Genomic DNA, 24205 nt, shown 5'->3' on the forward strand with positions numbered 1-24205 from the left:
AACTACTAATATGTTAATGAATAAAACACTAGAACAGTATAGGGTCCTTGTCCAATCAACTCTGAGGATCGTAGGCAAACACCAGCTGATTCTAAAATGATGGGTAAATATAATAATTTTATCCTTGTCATGTACGACGACTAATCGGTCAGGACAGTTTACACTTCACATTCACGATATTTGACGTTTCTAGATAGAAAACATCGAGGATAAGCCGGTGTGATGATCATAATATCTGAGCCTCTGACACCCAGGGTATAAAACTTGGAATTACTACCTCGAGAAGTTAATTACGGTCTTGCCTTTTATCTTTTAAAATTATTGCTTTTCTTCTTCTCTTTTGCTATTAAAAACTATTTCTGTTGTGATTAAATGACCGCGTTGTTTCTAAAGAAGAAGCCAAAACAACGATGATAAATTTCATAAATAATAAAACTGTTTTCCCTAAACAAGTCGGTTATTACGAAAGAGGGTGCGCATGCGTGTTCATAATTGTATGACGGATTAATTTGGCGTAAAATTGAGCTTGTAGAATTGAGTTGAACTATCGTCTTTGCAAAAATGAACTGGTTTTTAATGTCAATCGATATACGTATCTGTGCATATAAAAGTCTATTCAAAGCCACTTCTGGCAAACTTGAACATCCGCTGTTTGATTGTAAATCTTTAATATTCACAAAATCTCAAGGGTGTCGTCACAAGTGTGGTATTTCTAATTATTATCCTACTCGGAACTGAGTTGAAACATCAACAAGCATTTTCCCAAGTCTTGTTGACAAAACTATCATATCCGGCCTCCAAATTATTTTCTGTGAACGTTATGTTCAATCGTGGTGAACCATTGTCTTAGAAATTACTTAGAATGATGGGTCATTTTTTCTTTGGGTTTAAAGATGTTTAAGATCGTTTCTTTCTTTTCTCTGCTTGTGCCATCATTCTGAACACTTTCTTTTTCTCTTCTTTTCTCTTCTGTTGTCGCTTTGATTCTAATTTGGTCAACTCTGCTTTGTGAATTTTCCTTTTTTCTTCCATTTTTTCCTTTCGCTTGCGGATCTTTTCCTTGTTAGCCGTTTGTAGTTGATGCATTAAAGTGTACACCTGACGAAAGAAAAGCAAATACTTTATCCAAATCTCATAACCTTATTCTTACGATTATTATTACTCGTCACAATAAAGCATGGATCCAATCTCAGCGAAAGCCCAAATCTAGAAGTTTCCCTGATATTTCAGTGATTTAACTGATATTTTAGTGAGTTTCAACACGTTAGGTAGAGAACGAAGTTATAAATCATTCTCTTCATTGCGGCTGAGATTCAGCGATAAATACTGGTTTATGGCCCATTTTCACACTATCACTAGGTACATTCAAAATATTATTTGTACAATGTTCAATTCATACGTTGATTTTTATAGAGGGTAAAATTTGAGCACCAGAAGATTGAAACAAATTTTATTCACGAGCAGCAGCGTCCGTAGGAATCAATCGCCCGACCCAAAAGGACTTACAGTGGTCTTTTGCACAGACATAGTTTTACGGAAAACAGTCAGATTTTTCTGAATTAGATTACTCGGCATTTTTTGAAATAAGAATGCAGATTTTGTGTTCAAAGGTAATAGACCTTCTCAACATTATCATGGATTCAAGGCTTACATGGAAATACAAAAGTAATCACGCTTTTTCTCGGTAGTATTTGTAGTATTTCTTTTGTATTTTCATTTGACCTTTCAAGGCCCCCCATGTTCCACTAAAAAAATTTTCTCATTTTCTCCTCCACTCCTCTCCGACTTAAATAATGACTGATCCCTTAGCCTCGGATCCATGATGAAGGCTTTACCGTGGAAATACGTCATATAGATTGAACGAGAGTTGACAAGCTAGACACACCTTTCTCTCAGCTGGCTCCATAACCACAGCACGCTTGGCCTCCAAGGATTTTTTCGTTCTCTTTTTCTCGTTTTTGGGCTTGGATTTGAAAGGCAATTCTTTCTGTAATTTCTCTGGGATGACAAGTGGATTGAAATGCCGCGTTTGACGTTCAATCGGCTGAAAACAAAACAAACGATAGACTATTGCATTTGAATTGGACTTGAAATTATCAGTTCTAGCATGACTGCTGCTTCCGTTTATACAGGCAACCATTTGGCGCCAACATTTGTAAATAATCGATTCCAGCCTGAATCTAGGGAAAAAGCACAGGGTTGAGCTGTCAGCACCCTGGTTTAGGAGTTTTTCAGTGCCGTACATGAATATGAGAAGAACGCTCTTCGGTGCCTTCAGACCCCAAAAGAAAGAAAACGACTGCGACCATGGTACATTGAACCAAAGAAACAAGAATATGGCGGCTGCGACGTCATGTGAAAACACTATAGTAGTTGATGGTGATCCTACCTTATATATGGAGTCTTCCTTGACAGCTGGTTTGATTCCCTGTTCTTTCCTTAGTTGTCCAACTGTCTTCATACCTTTCCACGCAGCCTTAGCCTCGTTTGGAAGGAGTAATGACGTCACTGGGTTGTAAAACTTAGGTATACTGACTGGGTACCAGGTCCTTACGAACACAATGTCTGTACAAGTGAGGACATAAATAGATTGATAAAGTTTAATGCGTGTTAAATGCGCATGCTTCAAAATTCCGCTAGCATAGGTGGGGGGCAATCTCGTAACCAGAGCCCTTATTTCCTACTGCGCATGCTCAAAATTATTTCGTCGAGCATGCGCAGTAAGAAATAAGGGCTCTGGGTATGATATTGGGTGGAGGGAGCACCTAAGACAGATCTAGAAAACGTTCGTTATCATCTAATGCTACTTATCTGTTTCTTCTCCCACGAAATCGCTACTAAAAGCCTGATTACACCATCAAGAGGCTTTTTTAGGGTTCGATTAAATTGGTGCTTTCCTTTTAGGCACTCTTTTGAAAATATTTAGTCTTATAAAAGCTCGATGTTCATAGCCTTCTAAGCTTGCTGGTTGCTTTTTTCTGAGCATGTGTAATTCTTTCCGCCAGAGTCAAAAAAATTGGATATAATAACGAGAATTAAACTGATTGATTTTTGTATCTTACCACTTATTAGAAGTTTATCCTCAAACGTTGCTCGAAATGCCCCTTCGGGAGACTGCAGAAGAGTAAAAGGAAAAATACTATAACATTCACAAAGCTAACCTCTAAAATTGCTATCAGTAACCGGTCAGTGGAGTCCTACATTACCTTAAGTGCACGCTTTATTTGCCCTCGAATACCGCTGACACTTCTTATTGAAGCTCCTTCAAACTTGGCCACTTCTAAAGCCGAATTGAACATTCCCTGTAACAAATACATGTGCAATACAAGAATTATAAAAATATTTTGTTAGCCTAAACTTAGGTTTTGCCAGAGTTGAGCACGATAAGAGTTCCTGTGTTTACGATACGACAGCGTGGGCTACCTGTGTTCAGGTTGGTCTGAGAATGTACCTTGATAAAAGCAGTGTTTTTGTAGATCTTAAAAGGCGTACCAGTCAGCTTGAGCTTTTTAACAAGCTCAACAGTCTTATCGAGTGCTAGTACGGTACCCGTGGCCGAGATGCGAAAATCGGCCTGTAAAACAAACAACAGGAGAAAAAGTTAATAAATAAAGACTTTTTTTGTAAGATGATACTTAAGTGATCGAATACATTTATTGCTATACCAACCGTTGCCCCAGCAATATTCTGTACAGCTAAAACTCCTGTAGTCGGTGGAGCAATAGGCCCTATAAAAACAAACGAGAAAAGATCAGTATAAACCAACCCTAATTTACCACAGCGGGATAGCTGATAGCATAAGTTATTTTTCCAGTCGATGGTGAGCAAGAAACGTTAATGCAACACATACTATACAGGCTGTTTTATTAGAGAACGGGCTTACCACACCGTGGCTTTGGTGCCTTCTGGCGTTAAGAGCTCTAATTGTTTATATGATACTACTTTCCAAAATAGCTGTGTATACTTTCGAAGTGGGTGTTTCCAAGGTAACAAGAGGTACGTCACCAGCGTCTGTATTTTACCGTATAGTAGCTGCAGTTACCATGCTATCAGGGTGCATGTTCTGTTTACTACACATAGCAGCTGTACAGTTACCATGGTAACCGAGGTCATGTTTCCATGGTAATAGATAAATTACTGTGGTACGTCACCAGTGTCTGTCCAACTTACCATACATAGTCGCAGTGCAATGAAGATGTTCTGGAGTGTACTTTAATAGCCGATGTCGTCCATTATGGTCTTGCATGGAGTACATAACCATTGACTGAAACCGTCGCCATCCAATCGAAAGAATAAGTGGGTCACGTGTTTTAAGAATGCGCTTAAACCAGCGATGCTTCTTAACTCGAACCTACAAGTCAACCAAAACAACGAAAAATGAGCCAAAAGAAAAAATTAGGGACACGACTAACGTCAAGGTTGAACAATTTACCTGGATATACCCAAGGCTGTCTTCATTGGATAGAACGCCGCCAAGGATGACGGGATATTTGGCATCAAAGTTCGTCACGAACTCACAGGGCATGTCCTTTAACTGTAACACAAAAAATAATATCTAAATATAAGCAAGAATTTGTTCCTAGATGATATTCTGGGGAAATTGTAATTCATTTCAACCGGCTGCTTGATAGAACTATGGAAATGAATTCGAATCTCGTGAAACAAGATGGCGAAATCTTTCTGTATGCCTTAAATTTTATGCCAAAAAGTACCTTTCTGTTATAAGTAGTCTTTTGAAAGTTTAGAGTGTAATCTTTTTTATTTTGTGGACTTAAATCCTGAAACAACCTCTGGGCCGATCTCATCTCAGAATAGTAGTCATGTATTTCTTCTGAAAGTCTTACCTCAATTCTGACGTACATTCCTGGGCGAAAACCCTCATACTGAACTCGAGTTTCGTCATCCATGTCTTCAAACTCACGTTGGTTCAACTTTGAAAACATTGTAAACACCGTTTTATCATTTTTTTAAATTGCACATTGATGATGACATAAGTTTTGAGATTTATAAAGAAAATTAGGAAGCTGATTGGTTAAGAGCTAAAACAAGGACGATTAATTTATCAATCTTTTTTTTTGTTTTGAGAAAAATGACTAAATATTGGGAAAATAAGCGCCACCTTGATACAATATATAACAAAGGTCTGGGTATTGAGGTCTGTAATACATACCTGAGATTGTTCATTCATCTGCGTCTTGAGCTCTTCATAGAACGATACCTCATCCCCTTCATCATAACTGAATCTTGATTAAAGAAAAACAAGACACACAGACAGACAGACACACCATCGTAAAAAAACATTGACGGAATTCCAGTAGAACATGACCCTTGGTACGACCAAGGCCTGAATTTTTGTCAAAAGCTGACAACAGCTGATCTTAAATGTGTCTCAGTCTTCCCTCCTACCCGCTGTCGGTGACAAACGAAAAAATACATTGAACAAATTTCGATGACCTTTCAGAGGCAAAAGTGAGAAAAGACTTCAAATTTGAAATTGATTTGAATTTTGGCAATTGATTTTGGCAATTGATGAGTATCAATTCAGTCAAAAGGATACTGTGCATTGAATGCTGCCTTCAGCTTTTTTTTCTTTTCTATTCTTGATTCTTCCTTTTCTTCTTCCTTCTGTTGGTTGTCTTCACTGTTTTCTTCCTCATCCGCATCAGGTTTCTTATCTCCAGTACTCTTACGATCTGATGTGGTATGGGACTCTCCTGTTTCCAGGTCTTCAAAATCCCCAAATATCTCATCATCTGATACTGGAAAAATGAGAGGATACTCTAAACAGAAGCAAGAACCAGCTACAAAATTTTCGTTGCATAGTTGCCACGATTGCTCCAAATTTCCTACTTTTGGCCACAACGATTGCAATAATAATTTGATGTGATCACTATAGTGCTTTTGCAGCATCAGTAGTCCAATGCAGTTCAATTTGGAGGACAAAAAAATAGAATCTTACTGTCGTGAGAATTTGTCATATAGACCCCTCGGAGCACGTTGGAATGCAGCTCAATTTGGAAGACCTTACAATAGGTTTCCAATTCTCAGTAGATTGATTTTGTTTTGTCCTCCAAATTGAGCTGCTTTGATGCCACATGCAAGGGGTCTATTGAACTGTATTGACTTCGAACTGAGTTGCTCTGTGGTTATTGATGTCAAAAATCGGGTTTATTTTACTGTTTAAAAAAATAACATTGTTTGCTATAAATAATCCTTACATTCATCATCCTGATTGAGCAGTTTTTCAGCATCCTCATCTTCATTCCACTTTCCCGTCACGAAACAGTCCTTGATACTCTCATGAACTTCCTCTAAGTCCCAGTCCATCCCAGATAGATCAGGCTCCAAAGAGCAATCTCTCTGGTGCATGATGTCATCGGTCTTTTGATGCTTTGATTTTACTTTAAAAAACCCACCAACTCTCTGTTCATCGTCACTCTCACTATGGTCCTCTTTTGTTGTTTCTTTGATAACTATGAAAATAAAAATTATACATGTCTAAAAAAAATTGGAACTGCTCTTTCAGATTTCAAATATGTGATAGTGTCTGATCAATACCATGAAAAATAAATGTGATTCTAAATCAGATCTTCCTAAATCAAAGCAATCACCCTCTCCCCTCCCCAATCTTTCTAAACTAGAGCAAAATATATGTGAATTGGAAATGTACTGTGGTCGTTAGCTGGCTTCCGCTCTTAATCAATCAAAAAGTGAGAAAATATTAACCACCTAATCAGAGTTTTGCAATAGGATCACGGTATCATAGGTTTCCATGTGACTTAGTTTAGTCAATCACGCAAATATAGCAATACTGTCTACTCTTGCCATAGACCAGCTTGCGCAGGTTGGGTGTTGTCAGCTGGTGTTTGTAGAACAGTTCACTAGCCTTCTGAAGAAGATTCTCTTTCCACTTAAGTTCACCTCCTGTAAGACAAAACAATACCGTCAAAAGTATAACTAACTCTTCAAATACTAGATTGATTAAGAATAACCACTAATACTACTAAAGATGTACTGACAATTTCAAATATATTTCGTATAAAAATATTTCTAAGATTTTATAAAGTAATGAAGGCCACAATGGTATTGCTACTTGAAGGTAAAAGTATTGCGTCTCCTTCCTCTCATCTAATCTCCTCTCCTCTTATTTTGTCTTGTCTCCTCTCTCATCAAAGTACAAGTATGAGGCTACAATGCTTCCTTTTTCACAAGTAGTTTGATGTGACTAACATGTAAATCGACCAAGGAAAATATACATAATAAAAAATTATAAAGTAAAATAAGAATAAATTGACTTACTTTCAACATCTGTAGGAAAATCCACTACACTGTCCAAGGTAGCATCTTGCATTTCTTGATCAGAATCACTAGAATATCCACCATCACCACCATCATCATCATCGCTTTCATTATGAATAGCATCTTCATCATCATCAATATCATAATCATCATCTTCACTATCATCATCGTTACTGTCCTCAGAAGATTCACTTTCTAACTCTACATTTTTAGTTTGTTTTCTTTTGAAGCTAATTTCACCATCATCCACATCCATAGTGTCCTTATTTGAAGATTTATCCTTTCCTGAAGATTTATCATTTTTGGATTTCTTTTGTTTTTCTTTTTTCTTTTCTTGTCTATTTTTTAGTTCTGTTTCTAATCCTCCACTAGATTCCAACTTCTCTTTCATTTTCCCTTTCCGTTTCTTTTCTTTCACATCAATACTTTCAATTCCATTTTCCTTTCCTTTATCGTTTTGTTTCTGTTTAGGTTTAATGTCATATTCTATTGTGTCTTCTTCCACTTCACTTTGATCTGAGTCATACTCATCTTCATTCTACAAAAAGTAAACAAATACAGGTCTGTAAATGAATGTTTTTATTTTACCTTTTGAGTAAAAAAAAGCAAAAAGTGCATTTAATAAAACAAATTACTCACCATTAGTTTTCTTTTTAATCCTGAAAAAAAATTTACAGTTAGAATAAAAGGTTTCTCAAGACTTAAATATAGTTCTCTTAATGTAAAGTTTGCTTTTTGCCATGTGTTGCACTTATATTGAAAAGAAATTTATCAACTAGAGGGAGATGAAGGAGAACGACTCGGAGACAGAAGAAAAAGTTTGAAAATGATTAACATACTAACCTTTCTTTGTTTTGTTTTGAAAAATTCCGAAACTATTGTCATCAATGTCACTTCCACTGGTACCACCATCTTCATCGTTGTTGTCATTCTCCTCTTCTTCATCATTGTCCTCGTCTTCATGGTCCTCTTCTTCTACATTTTCATTATCTTCAAGTTCATCTTCTTGTTCTTCTTCTTGATCATCATCATCATCGTCACTCAAGTCACTTTCATTCTCATCTTTATCATCTTCAAATACTGCCTTCCGTCTGATGCGCCCATCTTCACTTTGGACTAATCGTTGAGATGGTTTTCCATTTGTTCTACAAATAAATTGAAATTATTCATGAATAAAAAATGGCATCAAAGAATGTGCAATATATATATTGTATATATTATATTTATATATTTAACTAGATCATAATATTATAGGCCAACCTATTTGAACTAGCCTACTCCCTCTCAAATTGCTGGTTTTCAGGGCTGGCATCTTGGTTGATTTTAACCAAAGAACTGTCAATAAATCACGTGATGGCAGCCATGACAGGAGGCAGGAACAATAGGAATCTGGTCTCATCTGATTTAAAGGAGAAATAATTCAGTTTCCCAAGGGAAAAAAGGACTCTATGGTTGTGCCTCCTGTCATGGCTGCCATCACGTGAATGGTGCAAAAGTCTCTATAGTCCATTTTGTTATATCAACAAACTAACATGGCTGCCATGTCTTTTGTTATCTAATTTTGGAATTTATTGAAAACTAGCAATAAATAACTTCTAATCCCCTTGAGCAAAATTACACTTACTCTTCCACCTTCCTCCATGGAGACTGATGTTCCATCCTAGAAAAGGAAAACAGGTTTTAAAAATATATATATATGAATGTTTCATTTTACAGTACATAATGTACATATTATATTCAATATGTTACAGTCTTGTAAATTTACAATAGCCCTAGCTGGCAAGCTAATTCATTGAAATTTGAAAATCCCTCACTCTAATTACAGTATAGCTGACGGGAATGTTAACATGTACATGTGTGATTTCCCCAGGCAGTCATTGTAATATTCAGTGTCCATTTAGTTTGTTCATACTAGAACAATGATTAGGCATCTTGGCCTCATGAGCTATTGGCTTACCAGCCCATTCAGCTGTGCCTGGTGAAAAACTGACTCATAGCATAAATATTTTAGAATTATTGAATAATTAAAATCAAAGCAAATGCAACTCCATTAGATCAGTGTGTACCTTGAATAAAGTCATCTGACTTGAGGCCATCTTGCTGTCCAAGGTATGCTTTGTATCTATTAGAGATGAAACTAGTTCATTACCAGCCCTGTTGTCATCCTATAACAATAAAAAGATAATATTTAGCTAGTAATCCAAAAGTACGTTTTCAGAAGATTTTCTAAGTACCCTACCTGTTCTTCTTCTGTTCTGAGTTCAGCTTGATTTCTTGCTGAGTGACTTCCACCGAGATCAATATATACAGCATCCTGGTAATAGAAAGCATGCAGTGAATGATCCAAATGCACAAGATTACTACTCACCCAATCAGATTACTAAAACAAGGTATACAATGGAAGAATACAAATTTGGAGTCGAGTTTGAAGATAATGACTGAAGATTCACCAAGAAAAGTTTCTGTGATGCTGACCCTAGGTGGAGTGGGAGAGCATCCAGCAAGCAGTTTATGTAATGTATTCATAAAAATACAATGAATCACAATTGATATAATGGATAGAAAAACAATAGAATACAATAGATTTTCTGAATACATTACGTGAACAGAGTGCTTTGTAAGTTCTTCCTAGGTGGAGTACACATATATACCTTGTCATAGACTATACCTCCAACACCAGACATTGGGGCATAAACCATTCTCTCCCTCTCATTAAGACTTCTTTTCTTTTCTTTGTCTGGTAATGGACATGGATCTTTGAGTAGACTCACATCATCTAATTTAAAGTCTCCACAGCCTTCAAAAGAAATCATGAGAAAAATCTCTTAAATATATAGTACATGTATAGGATAAAAAATGAGTGCACTTAGTATAAATATTTATGCATACAGTACTTAATATGGATTAAATGGTCTCTATGCCATCTGCAACCAACAATTTTAGCAAAAATGTACATGTACTCATACAACTAATGTTGATGAAAGTGTATTTGTGGTTCATGGTATATCAGGGCTTAAAATAATGGCTGGTCAGTCATTGGTCCATGATGATCAACCAAATTAGTTTTGGCTCGGTCATACCTAGTTTCTGGCTCAACATTACTGGTCAAAATAACCGACAAGGCAAAGATTTGAGGGGGAAAGTTCCAATTCTGGCTGGACATTGACTGACGACTGAACATTAATCTTTAGATGTATGGTATTTATGAATGGTGTGCAGATGGTTTGCTAATCTAAGTACCTAAAAGATGAACCTTGGAATTGTACTTCAAGTGAGCTCCACGCACATATCCATATAAAGACACCCTTCTGTCACATTTTGAATTTTGACGAACACTCTCTGGATCAGTCAGATCTTCCATCCTATACCAAAATACGGTTAATTGGCCTGTTAATTTTGACCGTCAATCAGTAAGCCACTCCCATTCTCCCTCACTACTTCTTTTCTACTTCTTTCTTGCCTTCCTTGATGACTTACTAGGACACTAGTATCTTACTACTCTCCTCTCTCCCTCCCTTTGTTGGACCTCCCACCCTTCCTCCATGACTGACTACAAGAATTTAACTCACTCCTGTCCTTTCTCCCTCTCTTTCTTGGGTCTCACACCCTTCCTCTAAAACTAACTACAAAACTCATAACCCACTCATTCATTGACCTCATCTATCCATTCATTCATTCAATCACTGCATTCATTCATTCATTGCATTCAATCATTCATTCATTCAACCAGTCATTCATTTATTCATTCAACCAGTGCATATGGTTTATATACATTTACGCACCTGTCAGCAAGTATATATGGATGGGAGGTTCTCCAAGTCAGTGGTCTAAACTTCATCACAGAAATAAATCTACCAAGATTATGAACTTCTACTTTAGGGTATGAGCCATGAACCAAACCAGAAAGATAAAAAAGCTTAGCACCCTGCAAAAACATGAAATAGCATTTTATATTTTGTTTTAACAAGAAATGATAGAAAAATGTGGATATTTTGGCTGTGACAAACAATACATTTCGTACCTATGCAGTTATAAAGCAGGCAGGGATTGTCAGAACGAGAGAAGACCCCAGCCAATTAGAGAGCTAGATTCATGACAGTTATTTCACAATACCTGGTATACTTCAGTCCAAAAGCGGTCTTTTAACCTCTTTTTAATCTTCTTCAGTGACTTGTTGTTCTTTAACATGTCTAAATGAGTGAGTACACCCATGATCTTAGGGAATCCATGTACTTGACAGATGTTAAGAAACTCAAACACCTCCATTTCAAACCCAAAACTGGCATCAATCAAGAGAAGAACCTTCAAGACAGAAAAAAATTTATCCATCATTATGTTACAATTTTGAGATAACCTATAGTTTTGAATCTTGCAAAATGTAACCTATGTCAGGGCTTTAAATAACTGCTGGATGTTGGACAATGTCTGCCCTAGAATTGGAAATCATCTGGTTGAATCTTTGGCTTGCCAGTCATTTTGACCGGTAAGGTTAAGCCAGAAATGAGGTGTAACCAAGTTAAAACTAATTTGGCCAGTAATCATGACCGCGGCAAGTTACTGACCGTCATTTTAAACCCTGCTATGTATAGTCTCACTCTTTTTTTCATTACAAAATTAAATACTAGAGCAAAAGATGAAAAAATACATAGGACAAGTGGCATGGACTTCACAGAGACATGCTCCAACAACAGGTCCCACTCACAGCAATTTGTCTGACGAAGCAGATCAATTTTGATGAGTGATAACCTGTGGTGGTTAGGCATTTTTCCAGTACTGAAATACCCTAAATAAAGCCTTCCTTGGGAATATGTCCTACCACGGGTAACCCAATAGCAGTAAAGCTACTGTGCTGTGAGCTTACAGTACAACTACATTAAAATATTGATGCTTATGCAAAGTGCAGCAAACAATTTACAGGTACATAATTTAGGAGTAGCCAGCTTTTTTACCAAGGGGGTGAGGGGTGTGGATTCCCATCTCATCCAAAACCTCCGATGGGTTAAATCCCTACAATAAGACAGATATATAGGACTGCTAACAGACACACAGTGCAACATTGCATGCAACAGGAATGTTGCAGCGTGCATTTACCCCTGAAATTTGTTGCAGACAACATTGCATGCAATAAATCTGAAGTTGAATCACGCTCCACTCTTGCAACATTGCAGGCAACAAATTTCATCACGTGATCATGGCTGCAACATTTTGAAAATTCCAGCCAATCAGCTTGCACCATATTTATAAGTGCTGACCAAATTTCTTAGCATAGCAGGCTGACACAAGCGATTTTGTTGCCCCCGTGTGTCAAACCGATTCAAATTTGTTGCGTCAATGTTGCGTGCAATGTTGCACTGTGTGTCGGCACCGCCATACGACAAATATTATTGCTCAAGTGTGTGAATTGTTTTTGTGTTACAGTAAAGACTGACATACGTCTATTCCATTAGTGGTAACTGTTATTATTTATTTCATTAGAAAACAACCTTAAAGTATAATATAACTCACCAAATCAGCTACTTTTGCGATGTCAATCATTGAATTAATATCATTGCCACATTCAATAAAGGTTAGCCTTCTTTTCTTTCCTTCAAGTAAAGATATTTTTTAGTTATAGACCAAAAGCCCTTTAATCATCTAATTGAATTCCAAATGTGTCGTAGTAGATAATTTTATCACCGTAGGTGCGAAAGATAGTAGACTGACGTTTTGGATGTACGTCCGAAACGTCAGTGAGTCTATTGAAGTCATTGACTCCGACATTAACGTCCAAAGCGTCAGTCTACTATCTTTCGTACCTACGGTGATAAAATTATCTACTACTACACATTTGTTTCAACTAAAAAACACTGACGCAGTCCAAGCTAGTTCCAAAACTAGTCGTTATCTACATGATTGAATTCCAGCTTATTCCTCAATTAACCACATGGCAACAATTTGGCTTGGGCTTCCTGTGGTATGGAAACACTAAAGACCTCCATTGTATATAAAGGAAAGGATTGTCATTCTTACGCCTTAAAGCATCATAACAGTTTAGTTCAATACTGCTCCCTGCTATAATTTTAGGGAGATCGAACCAAGAATACATGTATTTCTATGAAGACATTCCCAGACCTACCTGATACAAGCGTCACAGGACCTTCAATGTTAGAAAGGTTTTGTCGAGTAAAGTTCTTTAACAACGAGTTAATAAGGGTTGTCTTCCCCACCTTTGGGGGACCAACTATAGCCACGATAATCGGAGGAGGCTCAAGAGGAGTCCTGTCTACTACAGGAACATGATGCTTCTTGGTTTCAATGTCTTTCGCACGCCGAAACTGTTTTGCCGCTTTTACGACTGAATGAAACGTAAATGCCTTTGCGTTTCGTCGCGAGTCTGTCTTGTCTTCTTTTCCTTCATCCTTCTTCTTTTTCTTCACGGCTTTTGGACCCGATTGCTTGGGTCTGTGAGCTTTTCCTGCGACATTCTCTTCGTCCGCCATGTTGGTTTATCCCACGTGTGGAAAAATCTCCCAGGCGTTTTATCAAACAACACAAACAAGTTCTAACGGGGGAGGGGTAAGTAAAGATAAACCTTAAAAATTGCCTTACTATTTAAAATCTTACCAATTATGCCCTTTCAATACATTTTTCGCTTTAAACAATATTTTTAATCAAAAGCTAAATTGATAGAGAAAACTTGCGTTCTTTCGTTTTCATTATTTTAAAAATTGTAATCCAAAACTCTACCCCTCCCTAGAAAGAAAGTTATGTGACATCCTTCAAAGTGCCTGGTCACTCATTCCTCGTGGTATTCCAAGATGGCGGGCGTCTTGTTCGAAGATATTTTTGACGTTAAAGACATCGATCCAGATGGGAAAAAGTTTGATAGAGGTAATTCAAATAAGATTTTAAGCACATCTGTAAGGTTCATAAGTTTTATGACGGAGGTGACCATTAGATTTTAGTCATAACACAAAGAAAATCATCTTTGTGCATAATGCACAAAGATGATTATCTTTATTTCCAATGATATAACATTTAGAAGATTCGAATATTACTTTTCAGTTTCAAGACTTCACTGTGAGAGTGAGAGTTTCAAGATGGATCTAATTTTAGACATCAATAGCCAAATTTACCCCGTAGAACTTGGGGACAAGTTTCGATTGGTTTTGGCCAGCACTTTGAAGGAAGATGGCACCCCTGATGATGGTGAATTCACGCCAACAGATTCTGTCCCTTCAAGAGCAGATCAGTTTGAGTATGTTATGTATGGAAAGGTTTATAGAATTGAAGGAGATGAAGGACCAGAACCGGCTACAAGATTGTAAGTTGTAAATCCAATTAGATTAGATTAGAAGTTGTAAATTTTGTATACATGCATGCCTCAACTTTACATCTGTATACCTACTTGTCCTATATAAAGTCATCTTTTATTAATCCCTTTCTGTTTCTCATAGGGCTGCTTACGTTTCATATGGAGGTTTATTAATGAGATTACAAGGTGATGCTAATAATCTGCATGGAATAGAAGCTGATGATCATCTTTATTTATTAATGAAAAAACTAGCATTTTAGTAGAGAACTTCTTATCACAAAAATATTTAATGTAAATGCAGTGTTTAACCCTTTTATACTCAAAAACAAAAAACTTAATACTAAAAATGTTCACTCATACAGCATGCAGAAAGCAATAAAAACAAAATAGAAGAGTTAAGAGAAGCACTTCTTGATTGCTTTCAACACTAATAGCTGTTAGTATTATCGAAAAGAGCATGAGGGAAACTGTTTATTCTTTTGTTACATACATAGAAAGAATTATAGTATTGTAGTTTTCAACAATGTTTCCTCATGTTTTTTGCAAAGCTAGCTTCACACCCACTAATGACATCAGCACCGTGCTGCATTTGCCGAAACAGCACAGTGCTTGACCAATCAGTGTGTTTTATGAGGTATACATACCATAGTAAAGTAGTAGTATACCATAGTACAGTATTAGTGTCACAATGCCTTAGTTTGTACTAATATTGTCAGTAATGATAGTCATTCAGTATAAATTGCTCATATTGCTTCATTGTTAGTCATGCCTTATTCTTGGTTCACAAATATTACCAAGACAGGGATATCAACTTAGTTAGTCTAGTTGCAGATGACTGTAAGCAAGTACCAGACATGCACATAACGAATAAACTGCCAATGTAAACTTCTAATTTCCAATTTGATCATAGAACAAAAAATAGGTTTTTTAGTCACTGGCTATTTAAAGTGCGACCCTCATAAGACCAGGACTATTTACTTATTTTGTTCTACTTAAAAAACTGAAAAATCAGATTAAGTTCCTGGAGTTCAGTTCAGCAGACAAATAGTATTTGTACAATAATGGTAAAATGATGTGTGCGATGTCAATTTGTGATATATATTGTAATATAGCCCGGAAATTAAACGTGCAACGTAACAATACATTGTGTAATAAAAAGCTGCATGATTCAGCTGCCCATCTTTCTGCAAAACAGAGCGCTTTTCATGTTTCTGCAAATTACAAAATCCGATTTTAGATGCCACATTTCTTCTAGAATTTTTGGTTGCCACTTCCTCTCGTATTGAAAACGGATACCGGAAGTAAATTTTCAATTATGTTAATTAACCGAATTAGCATCCACCTCGCCGGCAGAAATTGAAGCGGGTAGGTTTGTAGGGCCCTAAAAAACTTGTGATTCTTTTTCATTTTTGCTATTAAAACTGCCTAGTTATTGGATATTACGTTTTGTTTAATGTATAACCTTAATATGTGAGTAATTATTAATGCTTGTTTTTGCTTTTAAAATGTATTTTAAAGCTTTTTAGTAGATGTCGAAGACAAAGTTACCGAAAGAACAGGGTAAGATATAATCATTTCCTTTTTTTAACTAATTTGCTATGTATGCGGACTCTATCTGGAAGCTATCAAGACTCTATGAAAACTAGCCTTGCTAAACTCGATGTTCCTTTATAAATATTGACTTAAATAACAATGTAAGTACTTTCTTTTCGTATAATAGCACTTAAGGAAAATGTAAGAGAATTTCCATCTACTCGGGTTATTTTTATCTCGTGGGTGCAAACAGGGGAGACCTGGCCGGGATGCCTGTGATCCCCCTTTAATTTTCGATGGAGGTGAAACATGCAGAAGAAGTTGGTGTGCAAAGAGATTTGTTTGTGAAGGGTGCAAGCAGGGGATCCCCCTTTTGTCAATGAAGATAAAACATGCTGAAAGTTAGTGGGACGAGATCTATCAATGGTCTCCTTCACAGTTCTCTGCGCCATCTTGAAAGGTAGCCGTGCCTTTGCATCGAAGCGAGACGAACGGTGAGGTTGCGATGATAGAGACCTTTTTTCAACACCTTGGACAATTATTCGCATGTCTCTATCATTGCAAGCTCACCGTTCGTCTCCGCTTCGATGCGATGGCACGGCTACCTTTCAAGATGGCGCAGGGAACTGTGAAGGGGACTATCGTTGGTTTACAACATTCTCATGAGCAAAACAAGCTCTGAAGGCCATGGCGACCATGTTGGTGGTATTTACAAAGGAGGGTAAAGAGAAATCTTTTATTAAGTAGGCCCCAACATGGCGGCGATGAAGTAACTTGCAAAGGAAGTAGGGGATTGAAGTCCTGGAAAGCATCCCCTTCTTTTTATTAAAAATACCCATACAAGAAACGGCTCCCTGTAAGATAAGATTTCTTAAAGTGTATATGACACGAAAAAATTTTAATGTTAAGAATGTGTAGTTTATTGGCATTAATAAGAATATCACGGTTAAATTTGTTCCAAAAACCCATTTCTCTAGAAATTCAAAAAATTTTAGCACGAGTTGTGACGTCATTTTGTTTACAAGTCTCCAGATTTAGTTGCAAATACACGAAATATGTTTGAACATAGAATCTTAATTTCAAGTAGTACACTTTTCAATTTCCCAACATTGGAAGAGTACTACGTAAGCTATCAAATGAAGCTGACTAAAATATGTCTTGTTGTTAATTTATATGAATTACAATTTATATTTAGTACATTACTACTGAATCTAGAGTACGTGTCAACAAAATGACGTCACAAATTGGGATTAACTTTCGCAAATATCTCAAGAAATAAGCTTTTGAAACAAATTTTGTTACGATATATTCATTATTACTAACAAACTATACATTTTAAATGATGGAATGTTTTCGTGTCATATACACTTTAAAGTATTTTTTTTTTTTTTTTTATTCTCATAAGGATTTCATTAACATGATTGTCTAAAATCCGGCTAGCGTATTTTTTAGGAAAAGGTGTTTAAAAAAATGTAATTCAGCACCGCCTTCACACACGGCAAATCTATGCTTTGATTTCGTAAAATTTATTATAAAAGTAAAACGGGCGCCGAGAAAAAAATCCTATTTTCAGATTGTTTTTCAATTAAAGTTTTGCAACAGTAATAGCCTCAATCAGTGAAAACTACTGACATTAACACGAATAATTTTCCACAGAAGCAATAGCAAAAGCAACATAGTTTTAGTCCTAGCAGAATCTTCTTATTCGCTCTAACAACACTGAGTTCTCTCTATACCGGCTCCTCTTCAAGTTCAGCAAATAACTGTATTGCTATTACTCTCGATGTTCTCGATGTTCTCCGTCTTCGGAGCCATTCCCGAAGCGTGTACGGCAGCTTCAACAGTTTCCTGTTTCTTGTCATCTTTCCCTGCATTTTTCTCTTCCTTTTCATCGTCGTCTTTTTCTTCAGTTTCCTCTGTCTTTTCCTTAGTTTCGTCGTCTTTAAAAGCATTCACAATATCTCCAAGAATTTGTTTGACATACAAACAAAGTTCTTTCACGATTTGAGGCGCTTGTTGGACTTTCTTTCTATTCTCGTTGAAAGCCTTGACTTTCTTTGGCAGTGCCATGGTTTCCTTGACACCGCTAACCAATTTCTTGAAATCTTTCAGCGGCTCAATCTTTGTGATATCACTCGCACACGACTCGACCCCGCGTTCTACAACAGGCTCCAAGTCCAACGTTTCTTTGCCACTTGCTTTGATGTCATTTAACGCTTTAACTGCGTTTCTGTAGGGTGCTGGAGGGTCGACACCCTTAACTGAATCCAACTTGATTTCTCCATCCCTTGTGTCAATGTAGATCTGCATCTTGCCTTCTTTAGCTTTTTCTTTTAACTCCTTGATGTAAGCTTTGAATTCCTTCTCGCCATCAAAGTTGCATATTGTTTTGATAGTTTTTTCGAAGGATTCTCTAGCCTGTTGCATCTTATCTCGCGTTGCAACAAACTTATTCAAGGAAGTACCCAGATCTGTGAAGAGCTTGTCTATGTCAGCCAACCCAACTGTCTCCATTTTCAATTGTTTGTGGTAGTCCTCCTTTTCCTTTTTCTTTGCATCCTTTTTATCCTTTTTGGATTTCTTGTCTTTTTCTCTTTCTTCTTTTTTCTTTTTTCCTTTCTGTGCGCTGCTTCCCCTGCCTGCAGCAGCCTCGTCCTCCTTCTCATTGCTGTCCTTGTCCTCGTCTTTGTCCTTTGATTCGTCTTCTCTTCCTCTTGTTCCTACACTCCGAGCCACTGCAGCAGCATTGTCATCATCATTGTCATCATCATCGTTTCTTTTGTCATCCAACACTTCACCTATTTCCTCAACTATAGCCTTCACTTCTTGGCAAAAATCTTTCACCATACTCGGTGCATTCTTCAACTTCTCTATATTACCCTTGAGGTTCTTCTTAAATCTGACTACTTTGCAGATGTCAAAGATTCCAGAAAATTCTCGTTTGATGATGTTCTCAATGTTTTCTAAACTTGATTCTGCATCTTGAATTGATGAGCCGCTGGCTGTCGTCACAACTTCCGGCATCCCTGCTCCAAAAATAAAAAGTGAACATGTTCAATGATATTATCCATCGTAAAATAATGAAGACTTTAATACGTTATTTTGCTTAAGCCCTTCGGTTATGTTGGCCAAATTTAGATCAGTAGTCATTTCAAATGTCTTTATTATTGACTAAATAATAATATTAAAAAAACAAACAAACAAAGGAAACAAAGGAAGGAAGAGTTAAAAAATGAAAGGAGAGAAGTAAGAAAAGGGAAAAACAGGGCGTAAGCGTCCCTTGCCGTGACCGCGATGTTTTCTAGAATAACAATTGGCAAATATTTCTCTCTCGCAATGTGATTGGTCTGGCAGTGGCGTGACCGTGTCCGCCGTGTTTCGGGTATCTGATTGATGGAGAGTAAATTCTCGCTCCATTTGATTGGTCTGAAGTATACTATGCATTGTCACGACCTCGTTCGCGCCGCGAGCTATTTCAACGGTCATATGCAAGCTGCTCTATAGTCGAAATATTTTTAGGACGTGAGAGAGCACACATTTTGGAAGCTGTGTTCCGTGTTAATCACTGCCCTATCGAACGTGCCGAAGTTTGCCACTTTCCGGTTCAAAAAGATCCTGGATTTCTAGGAAAAGCACGCAGAATGATGATACTCATTTGAGTAAACAAACAGGAAACCCTATTACGTGGGAACAAAAGTGGCGGTTTTTTTGGAATTTATACGGTAATTTGTTATTTGCTTTGCTAAGTTTTGCAAAATTAAAACGAAAAACGCAATGCCGCCTGCCTTTTTTTTGGTTCGGCCAATTCCGGGGACCAAACAAAATGGCGGATTTTTGAACTTCGTCCCCCATTTCGGAAATCCTGGCTACGCCATTGGAAAAGGATTCTTTTAAAAGTTTTATCAAGACCGTTAATGACGAGAACAGAGAATTGGTGCTTAAACTCCTGATCACTGTATACATCATATCAGATGCAAAGTCATCTATTGAATAGATCAGTTTCGAGTTCCAAATTACCGCTGTGTTCCTTGATTACAGACTCATTTGCACAGGGTTAGCCTCGTATCAGTGTTTAAATATTCACAAATACCAACAGAAAAGTAAAGAATGCACAACTTCAACAATACAAACATTTTGAAACTCGACGGACCTTGACTGGAACACGTGAATATTCTGCACAAACTCGAGCGGCTAACCCTGTGCAAATGAGTCTGTAATCAAGAAACACAGCGGTAATTTGGAATTCGAAAGGGGTCTATTGCTAGCTTTCCCTCTATATGAGCTAGTACACGCAGAGACATACCAGAACTTCGTCCCTCTCCCGCAACACCTGCCCTCAGCATCTAGTGCTGCTTATGCTCTTCATATATTGTTATGAAACCTTTACCTTTTAAAGTTTCTGCTGTTGCAAGAATGGTCTTGATGGCACTAACGGCATCTTCCACTCCCTTGATTGATCGTCCCGCCAACCCATACACTTCAACAGCACCATTCTTTATCTTGATGAATATTCCTGTATGAAAATTACAAATGATATGAGATTGTACACACACAAATGCTCATCACGTCGAGGCTAGAGTCTCATCCCAATCATTTGCCTCTGACTCATTGGTGAGGGTTGCATTTTGTTCAAATGGGACGTTTGCCGCATGATGGCGTCGTTTGCAGGACTCTTACTACCAGAAACCCTTGCACACTTTTTTTCCATAGTTAATCTAGTTACAGTTGTCTTCGCAAATCGTCATGGTAGTGGGAGTCAAATGGTGTCATATGATCATGAAAACATCCTATTGGATTAGATACTTGAGCTCTCTTACTTTCTTCCTTGAGTTTGGTTTTGAGAGCAACGACGTACTCTCGAAAGCTTGCTTGTGGTCGCACAGCTTGAATAGACTCAACGGCCGTTTTGAACTTTGTAACGGCCAGCTCAAGCTTTTCTCTATCGGTGACGAACGGGTTCAAAGTTCGAGCAAAATCAGAGAAGACACTGTCAAATTCTTGCACTTCAAGTCTTGCAAACTCTAGTTTGGTGGACTTGGTTGGTTTCTTCTTGTTGTCCTGGTTGGAATTCTTCTCTTTTTTTTGATCGCCCATTAGTGGTTCAGTTTCGCCCTTATCGGTCGTATCGGTCTAGTAGGCAAAAAAGACGTTCTGATAAAGATTCGGTTTGAAGGGATTTGTTTGGGGGGTGGGGTTAGAGGTGGGGAGGACTGAGAGACCTGAGAGCCCTGAGAGCCCCAAAAATTGCAAATTTACAACGAAGTATTGAACAGTTCCATAGATCATTACCGTGAAGGAACCACTGCAGGAATCAAACCTTGAGATGGAATTTAAAGATTGGATCAGGGACCGCAATAGGAGTAAAACTTAGGGATCATAAGATTTGAATAGCCTTGTGTTTAAAAATCTCTTCAAAAAGACGAAATCTTGTTCTGAATTTAATTTAGCTTCTCAAAGCAGTATTCTGTACAGAAAGAGTTTTTAAAAGGAAAATAAGGCTTCAAATCTTCCCGTGAGTCGGTGAACAAATTCCATGTTAAGATTAATAAAGTTGGCGACCTTCAATTCCCCGTGGTAGATCGCCTGCACCTTGTTTTAAGTCATTTTTACTTGACAGATTTTTACTTGAAATTTAATAATGCTAGCGCTAGAAAAGATTACAGCTCTACTTTTCGCGGATCGATATTCCTTGTATGACTGATATATGTCTAATCGAACTTATACAGGCTTATTTCACTAAAAAAAATTGCCTTATTGTTGAAGATTTAAATCTAATAAAAAAATGGATTTAAAAAAAAATCTAATGTGGATAAGATGGGATTCAAAAAAATCGATTCCACTGTGCCATACCCCCGAGACATCCGCAGAGCTGAGGCGGCGTATGGACTTCGGACTTGACCACGGCGATTAAATCCTTCTGCCCTTCCAGTTCCATTTATCGTTAAAAATCCTGCTCAATCCATATGATAACACAAACCAAACTTAGAACTCGAACATCTTTCCTGGCAAAGTTTGCTGACAAGAACATTTACTGCACTTAGATCTCTATATCATATGCCCGCAATGGACTAATGGATGGTGCCGTGAAAACTTTTGGGTACTATTACCAGTACCCCAGTAAATAATATAAAATCAAAGGATGGTAAAAAGATGAGAAAATTAATTGGTGATTCTGACTGAGAACATTGGGATATTTGATTTTGTTGAGTCATAGCGCAAAATCAAATTCACAGTTAGTGTGACATAATTGTTTGTTTTATAGCCTAAAAGGGCAGACAGAACCACACTGTAGTTATTTTATATTATGTAGAGAACAACAAGATCGCCTTACACGAGTTAAACGATATCATTATTTTCTGTGAAACCTTCCATTATTTGGCTAAAATTGCAAACTTCATCTGCTGTACTAGGCATCTCTGCATGATACAGACAACCTAGAGAACTCCTATTCTTGTTTCGTGAAGAATGACATCCATGTGATCATGAGCTAATGCATTGAGTAATACGTCACGTTCTTCTGGTATGCATTCTATCCTCCCAATTCAAGAAGACCTCTGGCTCTGCGCTAATTGATAGGTACGGTTTTCTTATGACTAAAGGATGTAGGAGTCTTTATTCGAACGAAGCGAGAATTTGTCGAGCGCGGCGAAGAAGCGAAGAACGGTGCCAGTAGAGATGTGAGAGGGTAAAGCCTATATGTAACGCAACACGTGGCTGAATAGACTGTCAACAAAGGTGACACGGACTGCCAATCTACATACAGCAGAGTGCCAGACTAAATGCAGAAAACCCGAGCTTCAAAACAATCTATTTAGAATATCCTCTGGGATACGTAGGGACCCTGAAACGTTAGCAATTCAAACGTTCAAAGGTTTATGTTTGGCATTATCAATAACGAAAGCAGATCAAGTTATCTCTCACTCGTCATGTGACGTGTGTGTTCACTTCCGCACTTCTGACAAAAAGCAGCCATCTACGAAAACCAGTATCTGTAGGCAGCATGTTTTTAATGATTTTCGATAGCCAATAATTGTATATATTAAAAAATACTTAAATTATTGGTTCAGACATTACTCATTTGCAGCGTGAGCCCGGATAATAGTACCCTGCAAGAAGAGGTTGGTTGTTTTTCTTTCCCTCCGTAGGGTACCCTGGGTTCCAAAGGGATTTTTTCCGTGGATTTACTGACTGACTTAATAATAATAATTTTTCATAATTTTATTACTTATATAGCGCAAAATTCTTTAAAATATATGATCTAATGTGCGCCGCTCTCGGTCATTAAATCCGCGGAAAAAATCCCTCTGAAGCCCAGAGTCCGTAGGGCCGAGCGGAAGGCTAGAAGGGAGGGCAAAAAAAGACCTCTAGTCTGCAAGCAGGGTAGGTAATAGCTCCTAAATGCTGGATAGTCTGTGGTAGGTGACATACGGCGTCTCTTTTTGAAAATGCAGAAAATTCCCGGAACCTGCAATTCTTATTTTTAAAAAACCCTTTTCGACTTGTACCCTCCAACAATGACTTTTGCTTACTGAATCGGTTCCGTACTATATTATTAAACGCTTTTGTTTTTAATATTACAAATCTTTTCAGTTTTCTTGTGCCCCAAACCAGCAGGAGATTTACAGAAGAAATACTTACCTTTCCAAAACAACAAGCCATGTTAAGTTGAGTTCGGAAAAATAGAAGCGTACTCGATGATACTCGAAGTGAAATGAACTTCTACCACTAAACCCACAATGCAAGAGTAAATAATTCTTAGAAAAAATGGTTCCAGTTGTTGGAGCGTGACGTTGCACATTTAATGTAATAAGAGACGTTCATGATTTATTGAAGCGGGTATGTGAGAGAAAAATGGGGGTCTTTGAAATTTGAGTGACCTTGCGAAGTAGGGACTTGAAATAATCGATGCTCCATATATATATACATATAGCTTCCAGCTTTGGTCCATGAGGAAGTCGAGATATACAAGGCTTATCACCGGAAGGGACTGACACAAAGCACGTCCGCAAAAGAAAGGAATTTGGATGGGGTTTACTGACTGACAAATGACATAAAGTTAACTGACAACTCACAAGAAGC

At 37.5% G+C, this 24205-nt stretch overlaps 2 protein-coding genes across 2 annotated transcripts; one reads left to right on the top strand and one right to left on the bottom strand.

Moving 5' to 3' along the window:
• Positions 1-651: 651 nt before the first annotated feature.
• On the bottom strand, positions 652-24013 carry LOC116293913 (ribosome biogenesis protein BMS1 homolog). The gene is made up of 31 exons (XM_089030383.1): positions 23765-24013; positions 20944-21256; positions 20514-20639; positions 17881-19152; positions 13415-13717; positions 12805-12884; positions 11413-11601; positions 11082-11224; positions 10540-10661; positions 9951-10096; positions 9539-9613; positions 9366-9464; positions 8924-8959; positions 8574-8698; positions 8143-8444; positions 7939-7958; positions 7300-7837; positions 6820-6924; positions 6219-6473; positions 5558-5759; positions 5171-5237; positions 4845-4931; positions 4433-4534; positions 4171-4351; positions 3670-3728; positions 3452-3574; positions 3207-3302; positions 3063-3114; positions 2390-2565; positions 1886-2044; positions 652-1098 (listed from the first exon to the last, which is right to left on the bottom strand). The coding sequence occupies exons 1-31, from the start codon at positions 23783-23785 to the stop codon at positions 898-900; spliced, it is 5775 nt and encodes a 1924-aa protein (XP_088886509.1). The 5' UTR covers positions 23786-24013; the 3' UTR covers positions 652-897.
• LOC116293938 (DNA-directed RNA polymerases I, II, and III subunit RPABC3) lies at positions 14089-15785 on the top strand. The gene is made up of 3 exons (XM_031701443.2): positions 14089-14169; positions 14344-14602; positions 14736-15785. The coding sequence occupies exons 1-3, from the start codon at positions 14097-14099 to the stop codon at positions 14851-14853; spliced, it is 450 nt and encodes a 149-aa protein (XP_031557303.1). The 5' UTR covers positions 14089-14096; the 3' UTR covers positions 14854-15785.
• Positions 24014-24205: the final 192 nt, after the last annotated feature.

This window comes from Actinia tenebrosa, unplaced genomic scaffold, assembly GCF_029948245.1.
Source record: "Actinia tenebrosa isolate PJP-AT-01 unplaced genomic scaffold, QUT_ActTen_1.0 PGA_scaffold0__85_contigs__length_37466705, whole genome shotgun sequence".
Taxonomy (NCBI): domain Eukaryota; kingdom Metazoa; phylum Cnidaria; class Anthozoa; order Actiniaria; family Actiniidae; genus Actinia; species Actinia tenebrosa.